This window comes from Anastrepha obliqua, chromosome 1 (genome assembly GCF_027943255.1).
Source record: "Anastrepha obliqua isolate idAnaObli1 chromosome 1, idAnaObli1_1.0, whole genome shotgun sequence".
Taxonomy (NCBI): Eukaryota; Metazoa; Arthropoda; class Insecta; order Diptera; family Tephritidae; genus Anastrepha; species Anastrepha obliqua.
Window position 1 is genome coordinate 23,330,815 of NC_072892.1, and position 19,938 is coordinate 23,350,752.

Sequence of the window (19,938 nt, forward strand, 5' to 3'; positions counted from 1 at the left end):
GCCTTGTGTATTAAAATAATTTTCAGGTAATGTGAATGAAACCCCGGCGATCAAAAAGCGAAAAAACGTTTTTCATTATAATGATATTAAAGAATTTGCAATCATTTATGCGGACTCTTTAACTTTAGCGTTGGTTGCAGGTTAGGTTATGGTGGTAGCCGGTCTGTATGACCAACCGTTTCCACCACAGTCGGTTGTACGTTACCGAAACGACTCGGATTTATATCCGGGCAAGGACTGTCACTCCAGCAACATTCCCCGTATGTAAGTATGCGGAATGTTTATGCTGCTCCAACAATAACAACCAACTCACTTAGACCTTTCTGGGTCGTTGTGTTACCATTGTACGACACGGGAATCTAATTTATTTATTGATTGCTGTTTTGCAACAGTAAATATTTACTTCATTGGCTGCAAAATTTTTCCGAAGTACTGCGAATAGGTTGCGTCATCTATGCAGGTTGCATTAAAAAAGTTTAATGAAAAGCAGTACTACCACAATTTTTCTAACATAGCCAATTATGTTTCCTTTGTTCCAGTTTCCCAAGCATTAATTGAATTTATAGATCATGACTGTAATAAATAAATTTAATACCATTTCAAAGGGATTATATATTGATTTTTCCTTACCAGAAATACTTTCAACTAATGTCTTGGTATTACCTTTCATTTTTTTTTTTTTTTTTTTTTTTTTTTTTGTTCTTCCCTTTGCGCATATTTAGTCCTCAATTATACATATATGTCATCTTGTACATTATCTTAATTCAACCAATAAAGCTTAAAAAATATATATTTATTAAAAGTAAACTTATAATTAACTAATTTTGCGTATTTACAAGCTTTTCCCTAAAGTGCTCTTATTATTCACTTCGTAATGTTCAACTTTCGGTCATATCGCCTTTATCTTGGTCAGTATCTCCGCTGTAGAACTCATTTTTAGGTTCCACCATTTTATCGTCTTCCGCCTGTGTTATTCGAACATCTGGATCCGATTCTTCTTTAACTCTCACTTCCTCCATATCCATGGCGTCTGGTGGAATTTGCACCATTTGCACGCTCGGCGAATGTTGACACATCTTTAAATTCTCATAAACGTGTTTTACTATCAATTCCAAATATTGCTTAGAATTTGCGTTCTCCTGGCGTGAATTCACATCTGGGTGAAGCGTAAAATCAGGCGCGAAGAATTCCAAATATTCTGACATCGGCAAGTCATTTGAGATGTTTTCGTCTACCAGTAGCGAAGTTTCATGAGTCCAGCAGCGAGCCACGTTGCGTAACGTATAGCCTCCACCCCCCACAACCAAAGTTGGTACGTTTAATTCTTTAACGAATTTTACACATTCGCCGTGTCCACGTGTACTGAGGGAAAAGCACCCCAAACGATCACCAGCCAGTGAATCTGCTCCACATTGCAGTACAATCGCGGTAGGGCGATAAAAGTCCATTACAGCTGAGATTATTGGTTTAAACACTTGGAAATAACTGTGATCGTCTATGCCTTCTTTCAAGGGGACATTTACGCTATAATATCGCCCGGATTCTGCACCTATTTCATACATATCCCCGGTTCCTGGGAAGAAGTAGTTCCCATATTTATGGAAGGAAACAGTCATCACACGATCGGTAAGATAAAATGCCTCTTGCACGCCATCACCATGGTGCACGTCAATATCAATGTACAAAACTCTAGGATTGTACTTAAGTAACTCAAGTATGCCTATGACTATATCGTTAACATAACAGAAGCCTAGAAGGACAAGAGTTAGATCGACAGCTAGTGTAAGTCAGTGGCTTGCCTACCTGATGCTTCAAATTTTTTTGCATGATGTAAGCCACCGGACCAATTGATGCATATATCACTGTGGTTGTGATTTAGCTTTTGGGCACCTTCGAGCGAAGCGCCTGTATACATTGCGCAAAACTCGAACAATCCATCGAAAACAGGGCAGTCCTCACCCACACTGAAGTGAGATAGGTATTTTGTGTATCCAACGGCTGTAAAGGACATATAAAAATCATAGTAATTTCCAACTTCCAAAGAATTGGGTGGTCATATTTACTGTTGCACTGAATGTTTTGCGGAGTGACTTTCTGTAGAAAGTCAATATATTCTTCACTATGAAAACGAAGCATGTCTTGTGCACTTGCCCTGTGAAAAAAAAAATCATTGAGTTTTTCATATTTAGGAATCAAATGGATGACTACTTGTAAGGTCTGTAGATCTTCATCTTCCTGTGGAGGCCATAATTCATAACAAGACTATGAGTTACCGACAAACGATGCGGTTTCATTGGATGACCGGGACCGTAATGAAAATTACCCACATCGGGATTGTAAAAGTATGAAACTCGTCGGTTAGTGGCCGTTGCCATTTTTCGTGAATGTTAATAAACAACCTAAATTCTCTTAATAGCCCTTGACGGTAAATCAATCCTCACTGAATACAATATTTTTCACAAATAATATAACTAACAGTACAATTACTATTAACACAAGCCGACGAGTTGTACTAAAGTCCAACTCTCCCGAGTTCATACCGCATTCGAGATTAATTCAATCGAATTATTTCCACATTTGAGCAAAAGCCTTGTAAATAAATTAGGCGCAAAACACTTTGCACCGTGTACAAAATTCTAATAGGAAGAATAATTTATTTCGTCAATTTACTTTATTTTATTTTATTTCGCACAGAGTTGCATTTGAAAATACTACCCAGCAGTATTTGTTCTAACGACATGATCATGAGCTATGGGAAGGTGATGGCATCCAAGATTGATAGAATACAAGAATGCGCCTTCCCAATTCACTGTGAAGTCAGTGATGAAACAAAATGGACAAAAAGCAGAAGAAAAGTAAGCGAAAGCATTGAAAACTACCAAACATAAGAAATTATACACACACACTTTCTTGCAATGGCGCTTTCTTTGAGGAGCATAGAGCATCTACAAAGCTTCTCCAAAGTACGCGATTAGATGATATCGTCTTAGGAATCGTACGTCCTAGTATTGGTTACTATAGTTGAAGTAAGTACACTAACAAGCTAAGTGATTAGCCTGCCGTTGGAGATATTCTTGTTAAAGAAATACACATGCTGCATTTATTTTTTTATATATTGTTTAATTTAGAAATCTCAAAGCTTAAATACATTCTTCATTTTGTTTGATTATTTGCACCAATAACGTCATCGAGTGTCAAAACGCGATAAATAAAGCAGCGGCTTTCGGAAGAGACCACCTTCTGTATTCTGTGGGTAAAATATCACGATAAAAGTAAGGAAAAAAGAAAGAAGAGACGAACTACGCTAAATAGCCAACATGCAGTTGGAGCTTGAAGCTTTTCGTCATTTTATTTCGTGCTGACATTTTCTACGAAACAAAAAAAAAAACAAATCAGCTGGTCTACTGATATCAACTCTAATAGATTCGCCTTAAGCCGGAGCTTGTAATCTATTATCCTTGCTCAAACCGATTATATCAACTCAAATGAAATAAACAACTACATAAACTTTCTTTGTAACTCGAAAACTTCTTAGTGTTCTTTCAGAGGTTAGTGATATATTAATGAAAGTAAGTATTTCGTACTTCTGCCAATAAATATTGGCAGACGATTGTACCATAACTCGAACTACTACGTTTTTTTGACTTTCTTCCATAAAATTAATATTATTTATAAGACTCAATCGAATCATAAAAAACGTATAATAAAATCTTTATATCTTCACTTTTCAGCAGAATCGGCTTAATATCATAAATAGCTTGGTATGTCTAAAACGTCCCTAACTAAAAAAAAAACGAGAAAGCTTTTTATTATTATTATTATTTATAGGAGATATATACAATATAACCCTAACTTAATTAGCACATTGGCTACTAGGGCCTTTTTAATTTTTCCTTTATTGAATAAAGTTATATTCTACGACGAATTCCGACGTTCCTATATTATCAAATTAAGATAAATTAAATTAGCTGTTGAGTTTGTTTGCTTTGCTTACTAGTTCATATTGGCTTTGGATAAATAGGATTAATATGGAAGAAGAGCAAAAAATTTAACGGTTTGTTTTTATAAAAATATTATTAAACAGCATGGAATCTTTTTAATCGATAGTAACATCGGCACAACTCCACAACACTGTCCGTTTTACTATCGAATATGCCCTTCAAGTTGCCGGTACTGAAATAAATAACTTTTTTAAGGCCTCGATTTGAAAATATTCGTGTGCAGAGAAATTTATTTTTTTACAAATTATATCGATCAGCAAATTATATGTTGAAAATGCTGCAAACTAATTGCAACGACAATACCTTGAAGAATGATCTTAATATAGAGGAGCGCATGGAGGAGTTGAACAAATGGCAAGAAGAACAAAAACGTCTGCTCGATAAGCGCCAGAATATGCAACGAAAAATGCTCGGTTTGGAGCAGCAGAACATGTACGAGAAAATGGGTATATTTCTTGACAACGACGTAAATGGAAATAACGTGGGGGATGGCGGCGGTGACACTTCCTCGGATCTAGCGAACAAATATGGAAATAAAGAAAATTTAGAGGTTGACAGAGAAATCTCAGAGATGGAGAATAGATTATTTGAAGGTAGCAATAATAATCTGGTGAAATTTTCAAATCTAATGAAATTGAGTCATATTTACTGCAATGACGAAGAACTCGAATACAAAGAGGTAAAACCAAAACGACCATATCTTAAACGCGGTGAAGGTATAAAACAACGTTATAAAATCTCACCTGAAGCGTTCCGACTGAATAATTTACCACGTTATAAGTACGCTACAACACATCCAAAGGTTAAAAATCTACAGCGACGCAGGCTGGTTCCCAAAGCAACACGTTCACAGGATAATAAAAATGCGAAACTAAAACCAGTTGATGCTGCTGAAGAAATAAAAGAACGGGATCTTAATGAAAAGCAGTTTCAACAAATATCCAAATCAAGATTTGTTTATAGCTCAACACCTGACGAAAAATCAGCGAATGTTAGGCTGTCGTCGCCAATTTCTATTACTTTACCAAATGTGAGATTATCTCAAGGTGCAAATGGAGAGTCCAACACAAGTGAGCATAATGAAGAAAATGAGCAGGAACACCTAGTTGAGCCATATGCCGCAATTACATGGTCAAAAGTTCTCGACCCACAACAGGTGAAGCCAATTAAGATAAAAGAAATACGAGCTGCTTCCGCTAAGTCTGAAAACATGGAGAAGTATGGTAAGAATACCAATATAGAGGATGAAAACTTAAGCATTTTTGAACTTCTTGAACGACAAGCAGCCCAGGGAACAATCGACATGAACTCTAGCTGTATGAGAAAATTTTTGGATCATAAAATAATTTGTGAAGAAGCTGAAGAAAACGAAATTGAAATACCTATAGACAAACGATATGCAGATAAAACTTTGCGGCCTGCAGTCGAAGAGGTTTTAAAGGGTGATTCAGATAACGATGAGCATAATAGTTCTGATGAAGTTGAAGAACGAAGTGTGCGGTGTCAAGTGCCTATAAATTCTTCTTACATGAGCGATGAACCAAAAAATGATTCAACATTAAATGTTGATAAGGTGGATCTACATGTGCACTTCTCCGAAGAGAATACAACTTGTGAATATGATAACGGTGATGTTATATCGGAAAGCTCACTAACATTGGATGAAGAAGTAGCTTCAAATAAGAGTTCCGATTTATTCCATCAATTCAAAGAAGCACTCTTTAGGGCACTGCTTGACAAGAACGATGGTGAAGGCACCTGTATAGAACAGACGCATCCACCACCATCTGCCCTAACGCAGGAACTACAAGAGAAAAGTAATATAATTAAACTACGATTGGAAGAGCTCGAAAAGGAAATAGCCGCCTTCAGAAGTAACAACATGGAATTAATACGTGCCAAACAGGAATATGAAATGGAACGAGCACATTTTAGCCAAGAGCGCAAAGAAGCGCTAGATCGTTTGAAAGACGATAAGATTCAAATGGAAATGTATCTGCACGACGAACGTATTAAAATCGAGCAAGATAGGCGAAAGTTTGAACATCAAATGCGAGTGCAGAAACAAACATTGGTTAATAAAGAGCGAAAAGAAATAGTACGGCTCAAGGAAGAAATCGAAACGTTGCAAGTGCAGTTAAAGCAAAAGGATCAATTGCATGCATCTGCGCAGGCGCGATTGCGTGTGCAAATTCGAAACTTGGAACGTGATCAAAAGCAACTATATGAAGACATCGAACGATTAACCAAGGAAAACAAGCGTTTAGAAAATGAAAAACATAAACTTGAACGGGAAGGCAACAACAAAATGCTCATGGAAATAAATAAAAACATTGCCAAATTGGCACCGAAGTTGGTAGGTATTATTTTTCCTAACATCGAAAAATTTAATTAATTAATTTAAAAATAATATCGTCTTATAAAAAAAAAGTTTACAAACGTGCTAACACATTTCTATTTTAGGCCACTGTCAACGCATGCAATATAGAATATCCCCATTTGAATAAAAGCACTTATAGCAAAAACTTAAAATCGACACACTCGCCGCCGATAATTCAAAAATCAAATGGTAAAGCTCAACGTGTGCTGAAAGGCCCACCGAATACTCGGAACACGAGCAGAACGGATTTGACGATCGATGTAGAAAATCCTTGTACTTTACAAACGACAGGAATGCCCAAACATCATAATGAGACTGATGTTGATCTTGCCGATGACGATGATGACGAAAACATAATTTCCGAACTGCAATTGACACAGGACAGTAGAAGTGGTAAAACTTTGCAAAATTTAAACATTTCTGAAGGAACGGTCGTTTTGAAGCACGATAGAGGTAAGAATGAGAATGAGAAAACGAATAAATTGGAATCTGCAACTGTCAACTTTGGGGTAAAAGCAATTGGAAATAGCCAATGTGGTACCGAAACAGGTGAACATTTTCGACGAGAAATTATCAATTCAGATGGTAGCCGAGATATTTGGTATCCGAATGGCAATTTGAAAAAAATCTCATCCGATGGATTGCATATACGGATGCTATACTTCAACAAAGACATAAAAGAGACTAATGTCGATGAGGGTACAGTTAAATATTACTTCGCTGAAACAAATACCTGGCATACAACATATCTGGATGGATTAGAAATCTTAGAATTTCCCAATGGTCAAACAGAACATCGGTATAAGAATGGAGTAGTAGAAATTCATCTTCCTGACCATTCTGTGAAAATAATAAATCCATCGGAAAAAGATAAACTAGAGGAGTGGCGTTTTGCTGATGGGACAAATCTTATACAAATGCGAAACGGTGATAGGGTTTTGATACTACCAAACGGTCAAAAGGAAATACATACTAAACTTAATAAACGTCGTGAATATCCCGATGGCACTGTGAAGCTTGTTTACCCAGACGGAAGTCAGGAGACGCGATACTCCAATGGACGCGTGCGATTGAAAGATAAAGACGGCAATCTTGTAATGGATACGGAAAGAATATAAATATGAGGTAGTTATTTCAGCAACACCCTTTGTTAATTGTAAATTAAAATTGTAAAACAAAATATAAAAATTATTTAGGAGTATTTTTATAAAAGAAATATTGAACATGTTTAATTTGAAATTTATTGGTAGATATACTTATAAAAAATGTTTTATATTCACGGGCTTTAAACTATTTTCGATTCGGCAATGGGATCGTTTTCCTCTTCTGGTGGGTCGAAGTCGCGTATTTTCACATCGGCATCTTCTCCATATTGTATAACGTTGTCTATTTGAAGGAGTAAATCCTGTATGCTTTCCTCATCGTCAATGTTCAACGGAACGAATCGAACAAGACTGAAATTAATTTAAATAAAAGAATCCGATAAATAATTTGCATATGGTACGGTCATAGAATAACCAAAGCTGTAATAATATATTAGTTTTGGGAAAAAGAAATATATTTTCTTGCTAGATGGCTGTAGTGATCGATATCTCGTAAAGTATCGATCAAACAATTTAAAGTTTATGCTCGCTGTCAAGGTGACATTTCACGCTAAAAAATTATTTTGCTGTTTTTTGTTTGTTCCATTCTCTTGTGAGAAAATTCAGTACATTTTGCAAATTAATGGTGCTTATGATACTGTAACAGCTAATTGTTGATGTTAAATAAAATGTCGATAAAACCACAGAAATAATCGAAGTTGCCCGGCATGTTTTAGTTGTGGCATCGCTCAGGAGCTAAAGATCGATCATAAAACAGTTTTAAACCCATATGCGCACACATTTTACGCTTCCTTTTTCCTTTGATGTGCTGAGTAATCATTGCTAATGTTTCAAGTGAAGTCTACACTGAGATTTGTGTACTGCTCACTGCAAACAAATGGGAATTGTATATAATATTGTTGGCAAAATAACACGTTAGTGTGGCAGCACTAACATTGCAGCCAACTTAAAAACTGAGGATTAGTGAGGCCATTTTTAAGTGCGAAAAATTTTGGTGTTTTTCATACGGGCTTCTAAAAAATGTAATACACTAAAAAGCCGAAATCACTCTGTTCTACTAAAAAATTGTGGGATTTCGTGAGTGTTTAAAACAGAGGATAACAATATAAACAAACTGTGATTCTAGAGGAAACTAAACATCTTGAAATCTAATTATTGCGAATATGTCACAAATGGACACATCACAGGTGCAAATGGTGCGCTCCGCGAAAGGCATCGACATGTTATGTGTCGACAATTTTCTATATCATTTTGTTGATCGCGGCAATAAAAGATGCCGGTGGGTATGCAATAGGTTGAAAAGTAAATACCAGCCGTGTAGATCACGAATAGCCACTGTTATTATTGATGGCGACGAGTCTCAGCACAAGGTAGTACGAGTAACAAGTGAACACACGCACGAACGTTGTTCAGAAAAAGAAATATCCAAGGTAGTTGAACGAAAGCTTAAAGCAGACATTGCTGGCAAACCGTGCACGCTGAAAAACAAGCATCTTAAATACAAACAAGATTTGTCACTGGAAGAACAGGAAGAAGAACCTATTTCGAGTATACAAAATGATGAGGGCATGGAATCCGATGAGTGGCCGGCAGATGATGAAAATGACATGTATCCTAAGCAAACTAAAGCAAAAAAGCTAACTTTCGAAGATACTAATGTTTATGAAGGAGCTAATGATGATAGCGCCCTTCAAGGAGGAGGATACTTTTTCAACTTTGAAGTACGTATTTACAAGTATTTACATATATTTTTTTACTCCTAAGCACAAATAAAAATAAGTCTTCATTCAAGACAAAGCGATTTTATACAAAATTTCTGTACTATTTTCTGAAGTAAAACATACGAATACACTCACTTTGGCCATTAGCCACCGTTCAGCTAATGGAACAAACTACCGCGTATAAATTCGCTTTGATTAAAGACTTGAGTTTTATAGAACACAAAAATGCTTTATCTAAAACAAAAATATTGCCTTAGACATAGATATCCCAACTTTCTCCGCGCTATAGCGCTACATTCAAGGGCAAGGTGCCTTAGAGTTTCCTGGGATTGGTCGCAGAAACGAGAAGAATCAGTGGACTATATCCCGATCATGTGCAAATGACTACGCAGTCTGCAGAGCCTGTGAAAATGCCCGTGAGCATTTTTTTTACGTGATAACGTCTTATAATTTGATTTAGCCGGCTGCTCGCACGAAAAAATGCGTCGTTATCTTTCTCAATCGTCGTTACCTTGCTTGAACTGCAAGCGAAAGCGCGGAACGAACGACAAAGAGCACAATCGGCCCCCGCATTCGGCAACGTTCGACATCTGGCTCTCTCCTACTTGATCGAGCATATATATGTAATACATATTATGTATTCACATATTTTTATTTGCATATGCCTTCTTCCTGTAATGAACCATTTCTCTTGAGAATAGGACGATGATAGGAAAAGAAGGAAATGAAATGAGGTGTTTTGAGTGTAATGTGTCTTGAAAAAGGCAATTCGATGATGTTGCCTCTTAGTGTTGTTGACTTATTAACGTCTGACGCACAATCGAAAGTGAGCATATCTTTTATGAATTTGATAAATGTTTCTTCATTTTTCACGTTTGTGTAGGTATAACTTGAAATATTCCACTGCGATTCCATTTACCTCCTTCTCTATATTCATACAAAATATCTATCAAACAAATAAAATTAAAATTTTGTTTTGAAAATTGCAACCATTACATCAGTATTTTCTTATGACGTTGTCACGTTAAACTTTCGTCAGTAAACCGACTTTACAGACAACTTCTTTTTATCCTTGGGGAGGGTTATGAGTCTTTTAAACCTCTTTTGGTTAAACCTCCATTGTTTGGTACCAGCAACCCCCCCCCTTACTCCTAGCTCTTCTCTTCTAAGCATCTTCTTGATGGTGCGTTGTCCCATAGCAGGGAAGAACTCGGATCTTATTGATGGGGAGACCGTAGCCTCTCCCGCTACTTCGTTCCCAGTTATACCCCTGTCTCCTGGGACTCATATTAGGCTGGAGCGATTGTGCATTCCTAGTAGATTCAGTTTCTCAATACATTCAAGTACCAGTGAGGACTTAATCTTACAGGATGAAAGAGCCGTGCCTGTCGCTCAGAATGGTTATTCGCTCATTCCGGAAATGTCTGTCTAATGATAACCTGCATATTGTGTTGCCTATGGGCTCCTTTACACACTAAGGAATATGTAAGTTATGTTAGTGATAATAACTGTGTAATACCTGGTTATATTTGGTTAAAAGCAAAGAAAATCTTTTCCACCAATCAGGAAACCACAATTGCATATGTAATAGCTAAATGCTATACTGAATAATCTTCCAATAAATGCTTTTGTAAATGTGGCGATAGAAATTTTGTAATTTGTTCTTAAATATTTATATAATGGGATTTTACATTCTTTATAGGGTGTTTTGCCGAGCTCCTCCTCTGATTTGTGGTGTGCATTTTGATGTTTTTCCACAAATGGAGGGGTCTACAGTTTTACGCCGACTCCGAACGGCAAATGATTTTTTATGAGGAGCTTTTTCATGGCAGAAATACACTCGGAGGTTTGTCGTTGCCTGCCAAGGGTCGACAGATATTAGAAAAGCTTACTATCATTTGGTGTTGCTTGCACGGAGATTCCAAACTGTACTTCTGAATGGTAATCACGCACCAACCCATCCGGCTACGGTGGCCTGTTGTTTTATATGTATATATTGAAATATGTAATCCTAGACAACTATATAAAGTTCCCATAATTTCTTGATGTAAATAGAAAATCCTTCAGCCAAACTATTTTAGTCTTATAATAATTGTTTTCTATTATTTTACCTGTAGAAAGAAAAGTTATATATGCTGAAAACTGCACTTGGACGCCAAATGATATGCGTGGAAGGGTTTCTTTACCGTTTAGAATCAAAGTCTATCACGTCGAGCACTCATCGTTGGGAGTGTATTAAACAAGATCCTCAATGTAAGGCTCGTATTCTTACCGAGTATCTATCGAATGGCACTCATCGTTTAAAGGATCGTCAATTGGTAGATCACAATCACGACGGTTATACTCCATGGAAACTAACCAAGCTACTCCTCAAGAACAATATAACCGTACAAACAGAAAATGGCGAGGAAGATAAAGATTTCCAATCAATTGAACCACTGGAAGTACCACAAAACGAAGCTTGTACTACACTTTCAAATAAACCCCCGAAAAAGCGTATAATAGAAAGTTTTAACGCTAAAACTCAAAATTCACCAAACGAAATCGGTAGCTGTACCCAAGCTAAACCCAGACGACTTCGAACAAAGGCAAAGCCCGTGACCTACACCTATTCAGCTGATCCTCTCGCTGCACTTTCTACCAGCACAAAAATTGACTCGGATAAAGCGAAATTCACTTTTTTACCATCAGCAAAGGGAAATAAAGTGCTCTGCCTGGACAATTACATTTATCATTTGGATACGCGAAGTCCTCGCAATGGACGTGCGTATTGGACATGTCTTTTGCGCCGCGACAAGTTTTATAAGTGCAATGCACGTGTTACGACCGAAATGACCAACAAGGGTCCAATTATTGTTCGAGTTTCTGGAACGCATATACACTCCGATCATTCGCAAGACATTAAGCGGCGCTTATGCAGAAGCTTTGTGGTGTTGAATGCTAAGAAAGCGGGCATTAAAAAAGAAAATATACTTAACGAATCTGGCAATGAGTTAAATGAAAAATTTAAAGAGATAGTGGAAAAGTCCAAGGAAACCATTGAACGTAGTATTGGACGATTATGTAAGGAAGAAAAAGACAAGGATGAACAAGCGACTCTGAAGAGGTAAATATGTAAATATAAATGTTATTAATATGCATAGCACAATATGATTTTATTTCAAATCGCGGTTATGACTATATTTTTTTATATATTTTGTTTTCATTCAACAAATGCTTTGCACTAGCTCGAAATGCCTCGCTTTAGATGAGAGTACTGTTTCCAGCTTCTCCAGTGTTTTAGACTCCGATGATGATCACCTAGATAGTACAGCTACCCTACCTACAAAATTAGAAGAGATGCGGCAAGGCACCAAATTGCATTGTGCATACGACAACTCCGAAATAGTGTCAACAATTACATGTGAAAATACACAGAAGCAAGAAGTAATCTTCAATTCCACATACGAAGATTTGGTAGAGGAAATGGCGGCGGGAGATGAAATGGAAGTAGAATATTTGGATATAAATACATATACCAATAATGATGATCACTTGGATATAAGTGCATGCGCAAATAATGACTATTTTGGTTTACCGGGGGACCGCCAAAAAGCTCTATTTGAAACAAGCTTAACTCTTGACACGGAAATGAATCTGAACAATGTGTCAACTTTGCGTTCAGCCAAAGGCGGTGAATTATTATGTGTTGACGGTTACATTTATCATTTGAAAAGTACGCAAAATAATCGCACTTATTGGTCGTGTATAAAATGCAAAGATCCCGAGCTCAACTGTAAGAGTCGTGTATCCACAATCACCGTGAATAATGAGATACGCGTTTTTCGAACCACCAACCATCATACGCATGCCGTGATTGAATCTGACATTAAACGTCGTTTATATAACGAAATACAAAATGACAAAAACGTCAAAATGACAGAGCAAGCATTTGAAGGGTCAATTGATGCTTTAAATGTAAAATATACAAAAATCTTGGGCAAAGATTCTAGTACAAAAAAAGGATTGGATAATTTTGATACGGAAATTGAAGATGCAATAGGGTAAGTAAAATATCGCCTATATGCTTAAATATATATCGCTTTGTAACCAGCACTAAACGTGACATCGCTCAGAAAAGAGATACAGAAATTTAGAAATTTTGTGTGTCCTTATTTGATTATTCGTATACCGCTTCAAAATCGATTCCTCTAAATTATTTATTGCTTTTATAATGAAATATTTGCTAAACAAATAACAGTTTGCTAAGTCTAACCTTAACCCTTTTGCATCATTCGACGCGAATAATCTCCGAAAAAAACTCTCTCTTACCACCAAGAACGGAATAGTCCACAATAATTTATTTTTTATTACTAAAGTTTGAGGAAAATAATGGAGTGAAAAGTCCCGGGCCTAACACATAAATGGCACTAGTTTTATTGCATTCACCTCTTTTTCAGTTCGTACTAGTCTTTAAAAGGCAACGGTTAAAATTTCTTGATATTCTATTCAAGTTATTGTGAGTTATTGTGCTAAGAGTGACGCTACTTTTATTATTTTCAAAACAATGGATCAAAAAAAGCTTGAGTTTTAATTTTACACTGCTTCTTGATGGGAAAAAATATCGTTCAAGCAAAATGCTTGAAAAGTGTTATGGGAACTCCGCTCCATCAGAAGCAACAATAAAATGATGATTGGTTGACTTAAAACGTGGTCGTAGAGACACCGATGATGCACAACGCAGTGGACGTCCAAATGAAGCGGTAACACCAAAAATCGTCGAAAAATCCACAAAATCGTTTTGAATGATCAAAAAGTTAAGTTGCGTGATTTAGCTGACAAAAGATATACAAGAACACATGTTGATTCTAAGCAATGGCAAAACTACCTGAATTGAACTTCGAATTGTTCTACATCCACCGTATTCGCGAGATTTGGATCCCGGTGACTACTGGCTGTTTGCAGACCTAAAAAAAATGCTCAGTGATAAGAAATTTTGCCCGTATGAAGAGGTTATCGCTGAAACTGAGGCCTATTTTGAGGAGTGATATTGAAATGTTAGAGCGGCGCTGGAATGATTGCGTCGTTTTTCATGGAATTTACGTTGATGAATTTGCCACTACTTTTGAATAAAAAAAAACGTGTTTTCTTTGTTAGGCACGGGACTTTTCGCCCATGTGTTAATTTTGGCAATCCTGTAACATTATTTTTCATTAGAACAAACAGTAAAAGTTTTGCCGGCGCAAGATTATATGAACGCAAGGTATTTTGAGTGCATCGCGTATTTCGAGCGGTAATTCTTGTAAATTTGTAAATGATCGCATTTACGGTTCAGACTCAACCACCTTACTATAACCACCCAAGTCCAACTTATATCAGTTACTGAAACGAATTGAAATTTAAGAAGTGGTAAACTGCAGTGGCGGCCGCAGTAGCTGAATAGGTTGGTGCGTGATTACCATTTGGAGTACGTAGGTTACAATGTCCGTGAAAACCCAAAATGAAGAAAAAGTTTTTTCTAATAGCGGTCACCTCTAAGCTGGCAATGGGAAACCTCCGAGTGTATTTCTGCCATGAAAAAGCTTCTCATAAAAAAATATCTGCCGTTCAGGATCGTCTTAAAACTGTAGGTCGCTCCATTTGTGCAACGACATCAAGACGCACGCTACAAACAGGAGGAAGAGCTCGGCCAAACACCTAACAAAAATGCCCGCGCCAATTTAAAAAAAAATTTTAAAATGCAATAGATTTCCACCGAAAGCAAATCTACCAAAATATTACAACTAGAAAGTTATAAACCAATTATTTTCAAATACACATCTCTATTGCAATTTCTCTATTCCTAGCCATTTAGGGTGGGTCTTTTCAAATTTGAGAAAGTTTATATTTCGTACATGCAATGTAATTACCGACTCTATCCTAACGCCCACATTCTTCAACATTTTGACGACTATCACACACCTTGATCAAATTTCTTAATGACCAGTCAAATTAGGTGTTGACGCAATTAGTGAAATGAATTGCAATTTTACACATTTCTAGATATTAAAGTAACCTGCAAATTTGTTTGTTGTATGTACTTCTGTATGTTGTGCTTAGCCAGAATTATTTATATGTACATGTGTATTATGTGCATTGCTTGAATTTTAAATTCAAGTGTTACTGCCGTAGCCGAGTGTGCTTGTGATCAGCACATTGGTTCTTAGCTTGAAAGACGTGGTTTCGAATCCTACTTAAGGCATGAAACATCAAGACATTGGAAAAGCTGGGAGGGAATAGCAATTGCATTTGTGGCACAATATCAAGACGCACGCTACAAATAGGAGGAGGAGCTTAACCAAACACCTAACAGAAGTATACGCGCCAATTATTTATCTATTGAATATCAAAACACTGAATATAAAATATTTCCCCCTCAAAGGCCCCTCATAAAAAGCATTTATCTCTTTGGCACAGGGCACATGCATACCACAAATGGGAGCAGAAGTCGGGTCTAAACCTGTCAAGCTTGCATGCCTTACACTTGCATTATTCATGTAAAACAAATTGGTAAAAGCTTACTAAAGCTTTATTTAAAAAAACTAGAAATAGGCAAAGCGGCAACTAGCATCATTTCGTTTCACAGCGGCGTTGTTAGTTGGCTGTTGTCATTGCTCAAAACAAGTTTTATATTGCTGGTGCGTTGGAATTACTTGTACTTTTAAGTTTGTGCCTGTAAGGTATGTGAAATGATTTTCACTTTCTAATAAAGTCGAAATGATAATAGCTGATGGTAGATTTGTATTATAGACTCTAAAAGGTTCTCCCCTGCACCGGAAACCTAGATATGATTCCAACAACTGCGAGCTGAAACTTGTTTTTTTGTAACAGAATTGCATGCCACCTGTGCAGGCGGCAAAAAACTAGTGTAACATGTTTCAAAATAGCTAAGGCATACACACAAATCATTTAATGTGGAAGTGATTTTTTTACTGTAAATTTACTAAATTATTGCAAGACATATCTACAAAATTAACGACTAAGCTGCGTATTGCGCGTTTTTGCTAGAAGCGAGATATAATCTTCTAATATTTTTTTACTTTTTCACCTTTAGTATGACAATGAAATTGTATGCTGTATCCGATGGCCCACCATCGCTAGCCGTGCGCATGGTGCTCCATGCTCTCAATATACCCTACGAACTGGTTAGCATTGACTTTATCGCAGGTCAACATATGACAGATGAGTATGCCAAGGTAATTTAATTTTCAACGTGTAAATTATTAAATTATTATATGAGACCTATTTTTTCTGACTTTACAGATGAATCCCCAAAAGGAGATTCCGGTTCTTGATGATGATGGCTTTTATTTACCTGAAAGCGTCGCCATAATGCAGTATCTTTGCGATAAATATTCACCAACCAGCAAACTATATCCGCGCGAAGCAACTCAACGTGCCATTGTAAATCATAGGATGTGCTTCAATATGGGATTCTATTATTCTGCAATTTCAGCACATAGCATGGCACCCATATTCTTTGATTATCAGCGTACCGATATGAGTTTGAAAAAAGTCAATAATGCGTTGAATGTCTTTGAAACGTATTTACAAGAAGGGGGCACAAAGTATGCCGCTGCAGATTTTCTAACTATTGCCGATTTCGCTTTGGTCTCGGCCACTTTATGTTTGGAAGCAATAAGTTTTGATTTATCAAACTATCCATTGGTGCAAAAGTGGTATGAAACATTTAAAAAGGAAAATCCCGAATTATGGGAAATCGCTAAAAGTGGAATGCTGGAAATTGCCGAATTCGAAAAAAATCCACCTGACCTTTCACATATGAATCATCCATTCCATCCGACTCGCAAACCGAAAGTATAATAAGTTTGAAGCATTTGGAGCTTGTAACAGAAATCTTGTACACTTTTAAGTGTTTTTCGAGCCGAAGTACTTGAAAAAGTTGCATAAAGCTTTGCTTTTATTATATTATTTATATTTTATTGATATTAAATCATTTACGGCATAAAAATACAATATAAACCATAGTTTATATATTCTATATATTAAGCCAGCTGTTATAGGTGGGACATAAAACCCGATCATCCCCTGTGGCGCATATATATATATTAGGCCGGGTCGATTTGTGGGGAGGCAAAAAAATCGTCCATTGCTCTGTGAAAATCATATTCTAGGGATCAAAATAAGAAACTTTGCCGAAGGAACCATACCTCTAAAACGAATTCTGATGTCCCCCAATTTGGGTCGAACTTTTAGTGTCTTTCGTGGGGAGGCACAAAAAAATCGCCCATTGCTCTGTGAAAATCATATTCTAGGGATCAAAATAAGAAACTTTGCCGAAGGAACCATACCTCTAAAACGATTTCTGATGTCCCCCAATTTGGGTCGAACTTTTTAGTTTCTTTTCTCATGTAAAGGCCAAAAATGGTGATATTTTGAAATGATTGTATGGGGAACCCCCCAGGGGAGTTCCAGGGGGTGTGCCACTGGCATGGGTGGATCGGCCGTCCAAAGTTAGTGGGGGTCGGTCATACATTTGGACTCGATTGGAGCACTCAAAATGGGTGAAAGTGGGATTTTTCGTTCGACCCAAATTGGGGGACATCAGAATTCGTTTCAGAGGTATGGTTCCTTCGGCAAAGTTTCTTATTTTGATCCCTAGAATACGATTTTTACAGAGCAATGAGTGATTTTTAAAACGACCCGCCCTAATATATATGTATATAATTGGCGCGTACACCCTTTTTGACTGTTTGGCCGAGCTCCTCCTCCTATTTGTGGCGTGCGTCTTGATGTTCCACAAATCGAGGGACCTACAGTTTGAAGCCGACTACTAACGGCAGATTTTTTATGAGAAGCCTTTTCATGGCAGAAATACACTCGGAGGTTTGCCATTGCCTGCCGAGGGGCTGCTATCGGATTGGTCAGCAAAGTTAAGTATCTTGGCTTTGTCCTGGATGCCAAGCTTAACTGAAAGAGGCATGCTGTATGCCATCTGTCTATGTGCAGACATCAATTTAGATAGGAATCTGCAAAATAAGCTAATTGCCATTCTGAGCGACAGCCAGGCGGCACTCCAGGCATTGTTATATCCTATGAGGTTAAGTCCTCACTAACCCTTGAGTGTATCGAGGAACTGAATTTGTTAGGAACGCACATCGCAGCTGACCAATTTTAGTCACAGGACCCAGGGGTATAAGTGGGAACGAAGTAGCGGATGCTTTGGCAAAAGAGGCTGCGGCTTTGCCGTTAAAAGGGCTCCGAGTCCTTTTTTGCTATGGCACAACATTCGAGGAGAAGTTCAAGGGTGAAGAGTTGCGAAGAGGTTTAGAGGTACAACGAAAACTTATAACTCTCCCTAAGGATAAACTGATAATGTTCACGAGCATTCTCACAGGCCATTGCATATTACGCAGTCATCTGCACAGGATTGGGATATGCTCAAATGACTCTTGTCGCTTCTGTGACCCATCCCCGGAGAATCCAATACACCTTCTCTTAGAGTGTAGCGCTATAGCGCGGGGAAGATTCAGACATCTGAGCCAATTGCAGGCAGAAAAAAGGCACATACGCTCAGCCCTACGCCATCTTGAGCTTATCAAATGTTTTACAGCGTGCCATCAGTGATTTCACTAACTTTAAATTATATATTATATTTACCTGAAGTCCTCAATTAAACTTCCAATTGCCTCAGAAAGTTTTCGATGCGTTCGTCCCCATGCCGATTCTTGTGTAACATCGCCCAATAACGCTTTCGGGTCTGGATCCAAATAATTATCCAATTGCTTCCGTGCTGACTTACTAAGTAAATCCATTTTACTCAAAACATTAACATGTGGCATCTCCAAATTAGCCATAACACTTAGAGCAGCCATGGTGCCCGACAGAAATTTCGCACCATCAACCATGAACTGAGAATCCACGAGAAAAACCGTGCAAATGCGGAAATTCCAAGACTCCAACAACTGTACTAACTGCTTTCCCATCGATAAATGTGTGAAAAGTTCTATTTGTCCAGGCATATCAAAGAGTATATAGTCGTCATCGGGTTCTCCACCAATATCATTGTCGGAATCATCCGCACCACATAGTTGCTCTTTTAACCAATCCTGGTTTTCTATTAAGTATTCCAAGCAAAATATCAGGCCTCCATTGGGACCATAGTGAAGTTCTTTATCTTCCATTGCATCGTCCAATTGAATCAGATCGCGTATATCGACCAACGGTTGATAGTCAAAATGTTCTGCCGCCGGATCTAGGTTCACTACTTCGATCGCACGTTTTGAATCTTGAGCATGGCGCTGCATATATGTGCAATATGTTGACTGTTTTTTTTTTTTTTAAGATAATCATACATGTTAACTTTATCTGAAATATTAATTAAGTTAAAATATACTTACTTTGCCACTGCCAGCCGGGCCAACCACAACCTGGGCATACCGCATTTTGTTTTCAATTGTAAGCAGCAAGATAAATTCCCATCAACAAGTTAACAGCTGATTCACTTTTTTTAAATGGGCTGCTCTAAATTGTCAAAGTTTGTTTATCTTTCACTTTGTTGTAGTACAGTGCAAAGGCGAATTAAGTACCTAAGGTGGCGCCATTAAAAAACAGTTACTTTATATTTAGCGATTTTGGCAAGTCTGACGTCAGCTCATAAAACAAAACAAAAAAAGTAGGAAAAGTTACGTGTTTGTGAATATTCAGTAAATGGCTTGGTAGTTTTGTGATTTGTGAGATTTAAACTAATAAAA

At 37.4% G+C, this 19,938-nt stretch overlaps 4 protein-coding genes across 7 annotated transcripts; 2 read left to right on the forward strand and 2 right to left on the reverse strand.

Moving 5' to 3' along the window:
• Positions 1-574: 574 nt before the first annotated feature.
• LOC129241551 (histone deacetylase 3) lies at positions 575-2,701 on the reverse strand. The gene is made up of 4 exons (XM_054877950.1): positions 2,209-2,701; positions 2,064-2,152; positions 1,804-1,998; positions 575-1,750 (listed from the first exon to the last, which is right to left on the reverse strand). The coding sequence occupies exons 1-4, from the start codon at positions 2,373-2,375 to the stop codon at positions 879-881; spliced, it is 1,323 nt and encodes a 440-aa protein (XP_054733925.1). The 5' UTR covers positions 2,376-2,701; the 3' UTR covers positions 575-878.
• A 1,452-nt stretch (positions 2,702-4,153) lies between these two features.
• LOC129236126 (putative autophagy-related protein 11) lies at positions 4,154-7,597 on the forward strand. Its single transcript, XM_054870342.1, has 2 exons — positions 4,154-6,357; positions 6,465-7,597. Exons 1-2 carry the CDS (start codon positions 4,267-4,269, stop codon positions 7,497-7,499), a joined length of 3,126 nt encoding a protein of 1,041 aa, XP_054726317.1. The 5' UTR covers positions 4,154-4,266; the 3' UTR covers positions 7,500-7,597.
• Positions 7,598-7,599: 2 nt separating this feature from the next.
• LOC129236128 (GPN-loop GTPase 3) lies at positions 7,600-19,704 on the reverse strand. Its single transcript, XM_054870347.1, has 3 exons — positions 19,585-19,704; positions 18,845-19,509; positions 7,600-7,835 (listed from the first exon to the last, which is right to left on the reverse strand). The coding sequence occupies exons 1-3, from the start codon at positions 19,627-19,629 to the stop codon at positions 7,667-7,669; spliced, it is 879 nt and encodes a 292-aa protein (XP_054726322.1). The 5' UTR covers positions 19,630-19,704; the 3' UTR covers positions 7,600-7,666.
• On the forward strand, positions 8,454-17,206 carry LOC129236127 (glutathione S-transferase 1-1). Of its 4 annotated transcripts, XM_054870343.1 has the most exons (5): positions 8,454-9,205; positions 11,323-12,311; positions 12,433-13,248; positions 16,278-16,419; positions 16,487-17,206. In XM_054870343.1, the coding sequence occupies exons 1-5, from the start codon at positions 8,648-8,650 to the stop codon at positions 17,045-17,047; spliced, it is 3,066 nt and encodes a 1,021-aa protein (XP_054726318.1). In that variant the 5' UTR covers positions 8,454-8,647; the 3' UTR covers positions 17,048-17,206. The 4 variants fall into 4 exon arrangements, with proteins under 4 accessions (XP_054726318.1, XP_054726320.1, XP_054726319.1 ...); XM_054870345.1 differs by lacking the exons at positions 8,454-9,205; positions 11,323-12,311; positions 12,433-13,248 and adding an exon at positions 15,784-15,861; XM_054870344.1 differs by lacking the exons at positions 8,454-9,205; positions 11,323-12,311; positions 12,433-13,248 and adding an exon at positions 15,788-15,903.
• Positions 19,705-19,938: the final 234 nt, after the last annotated feature.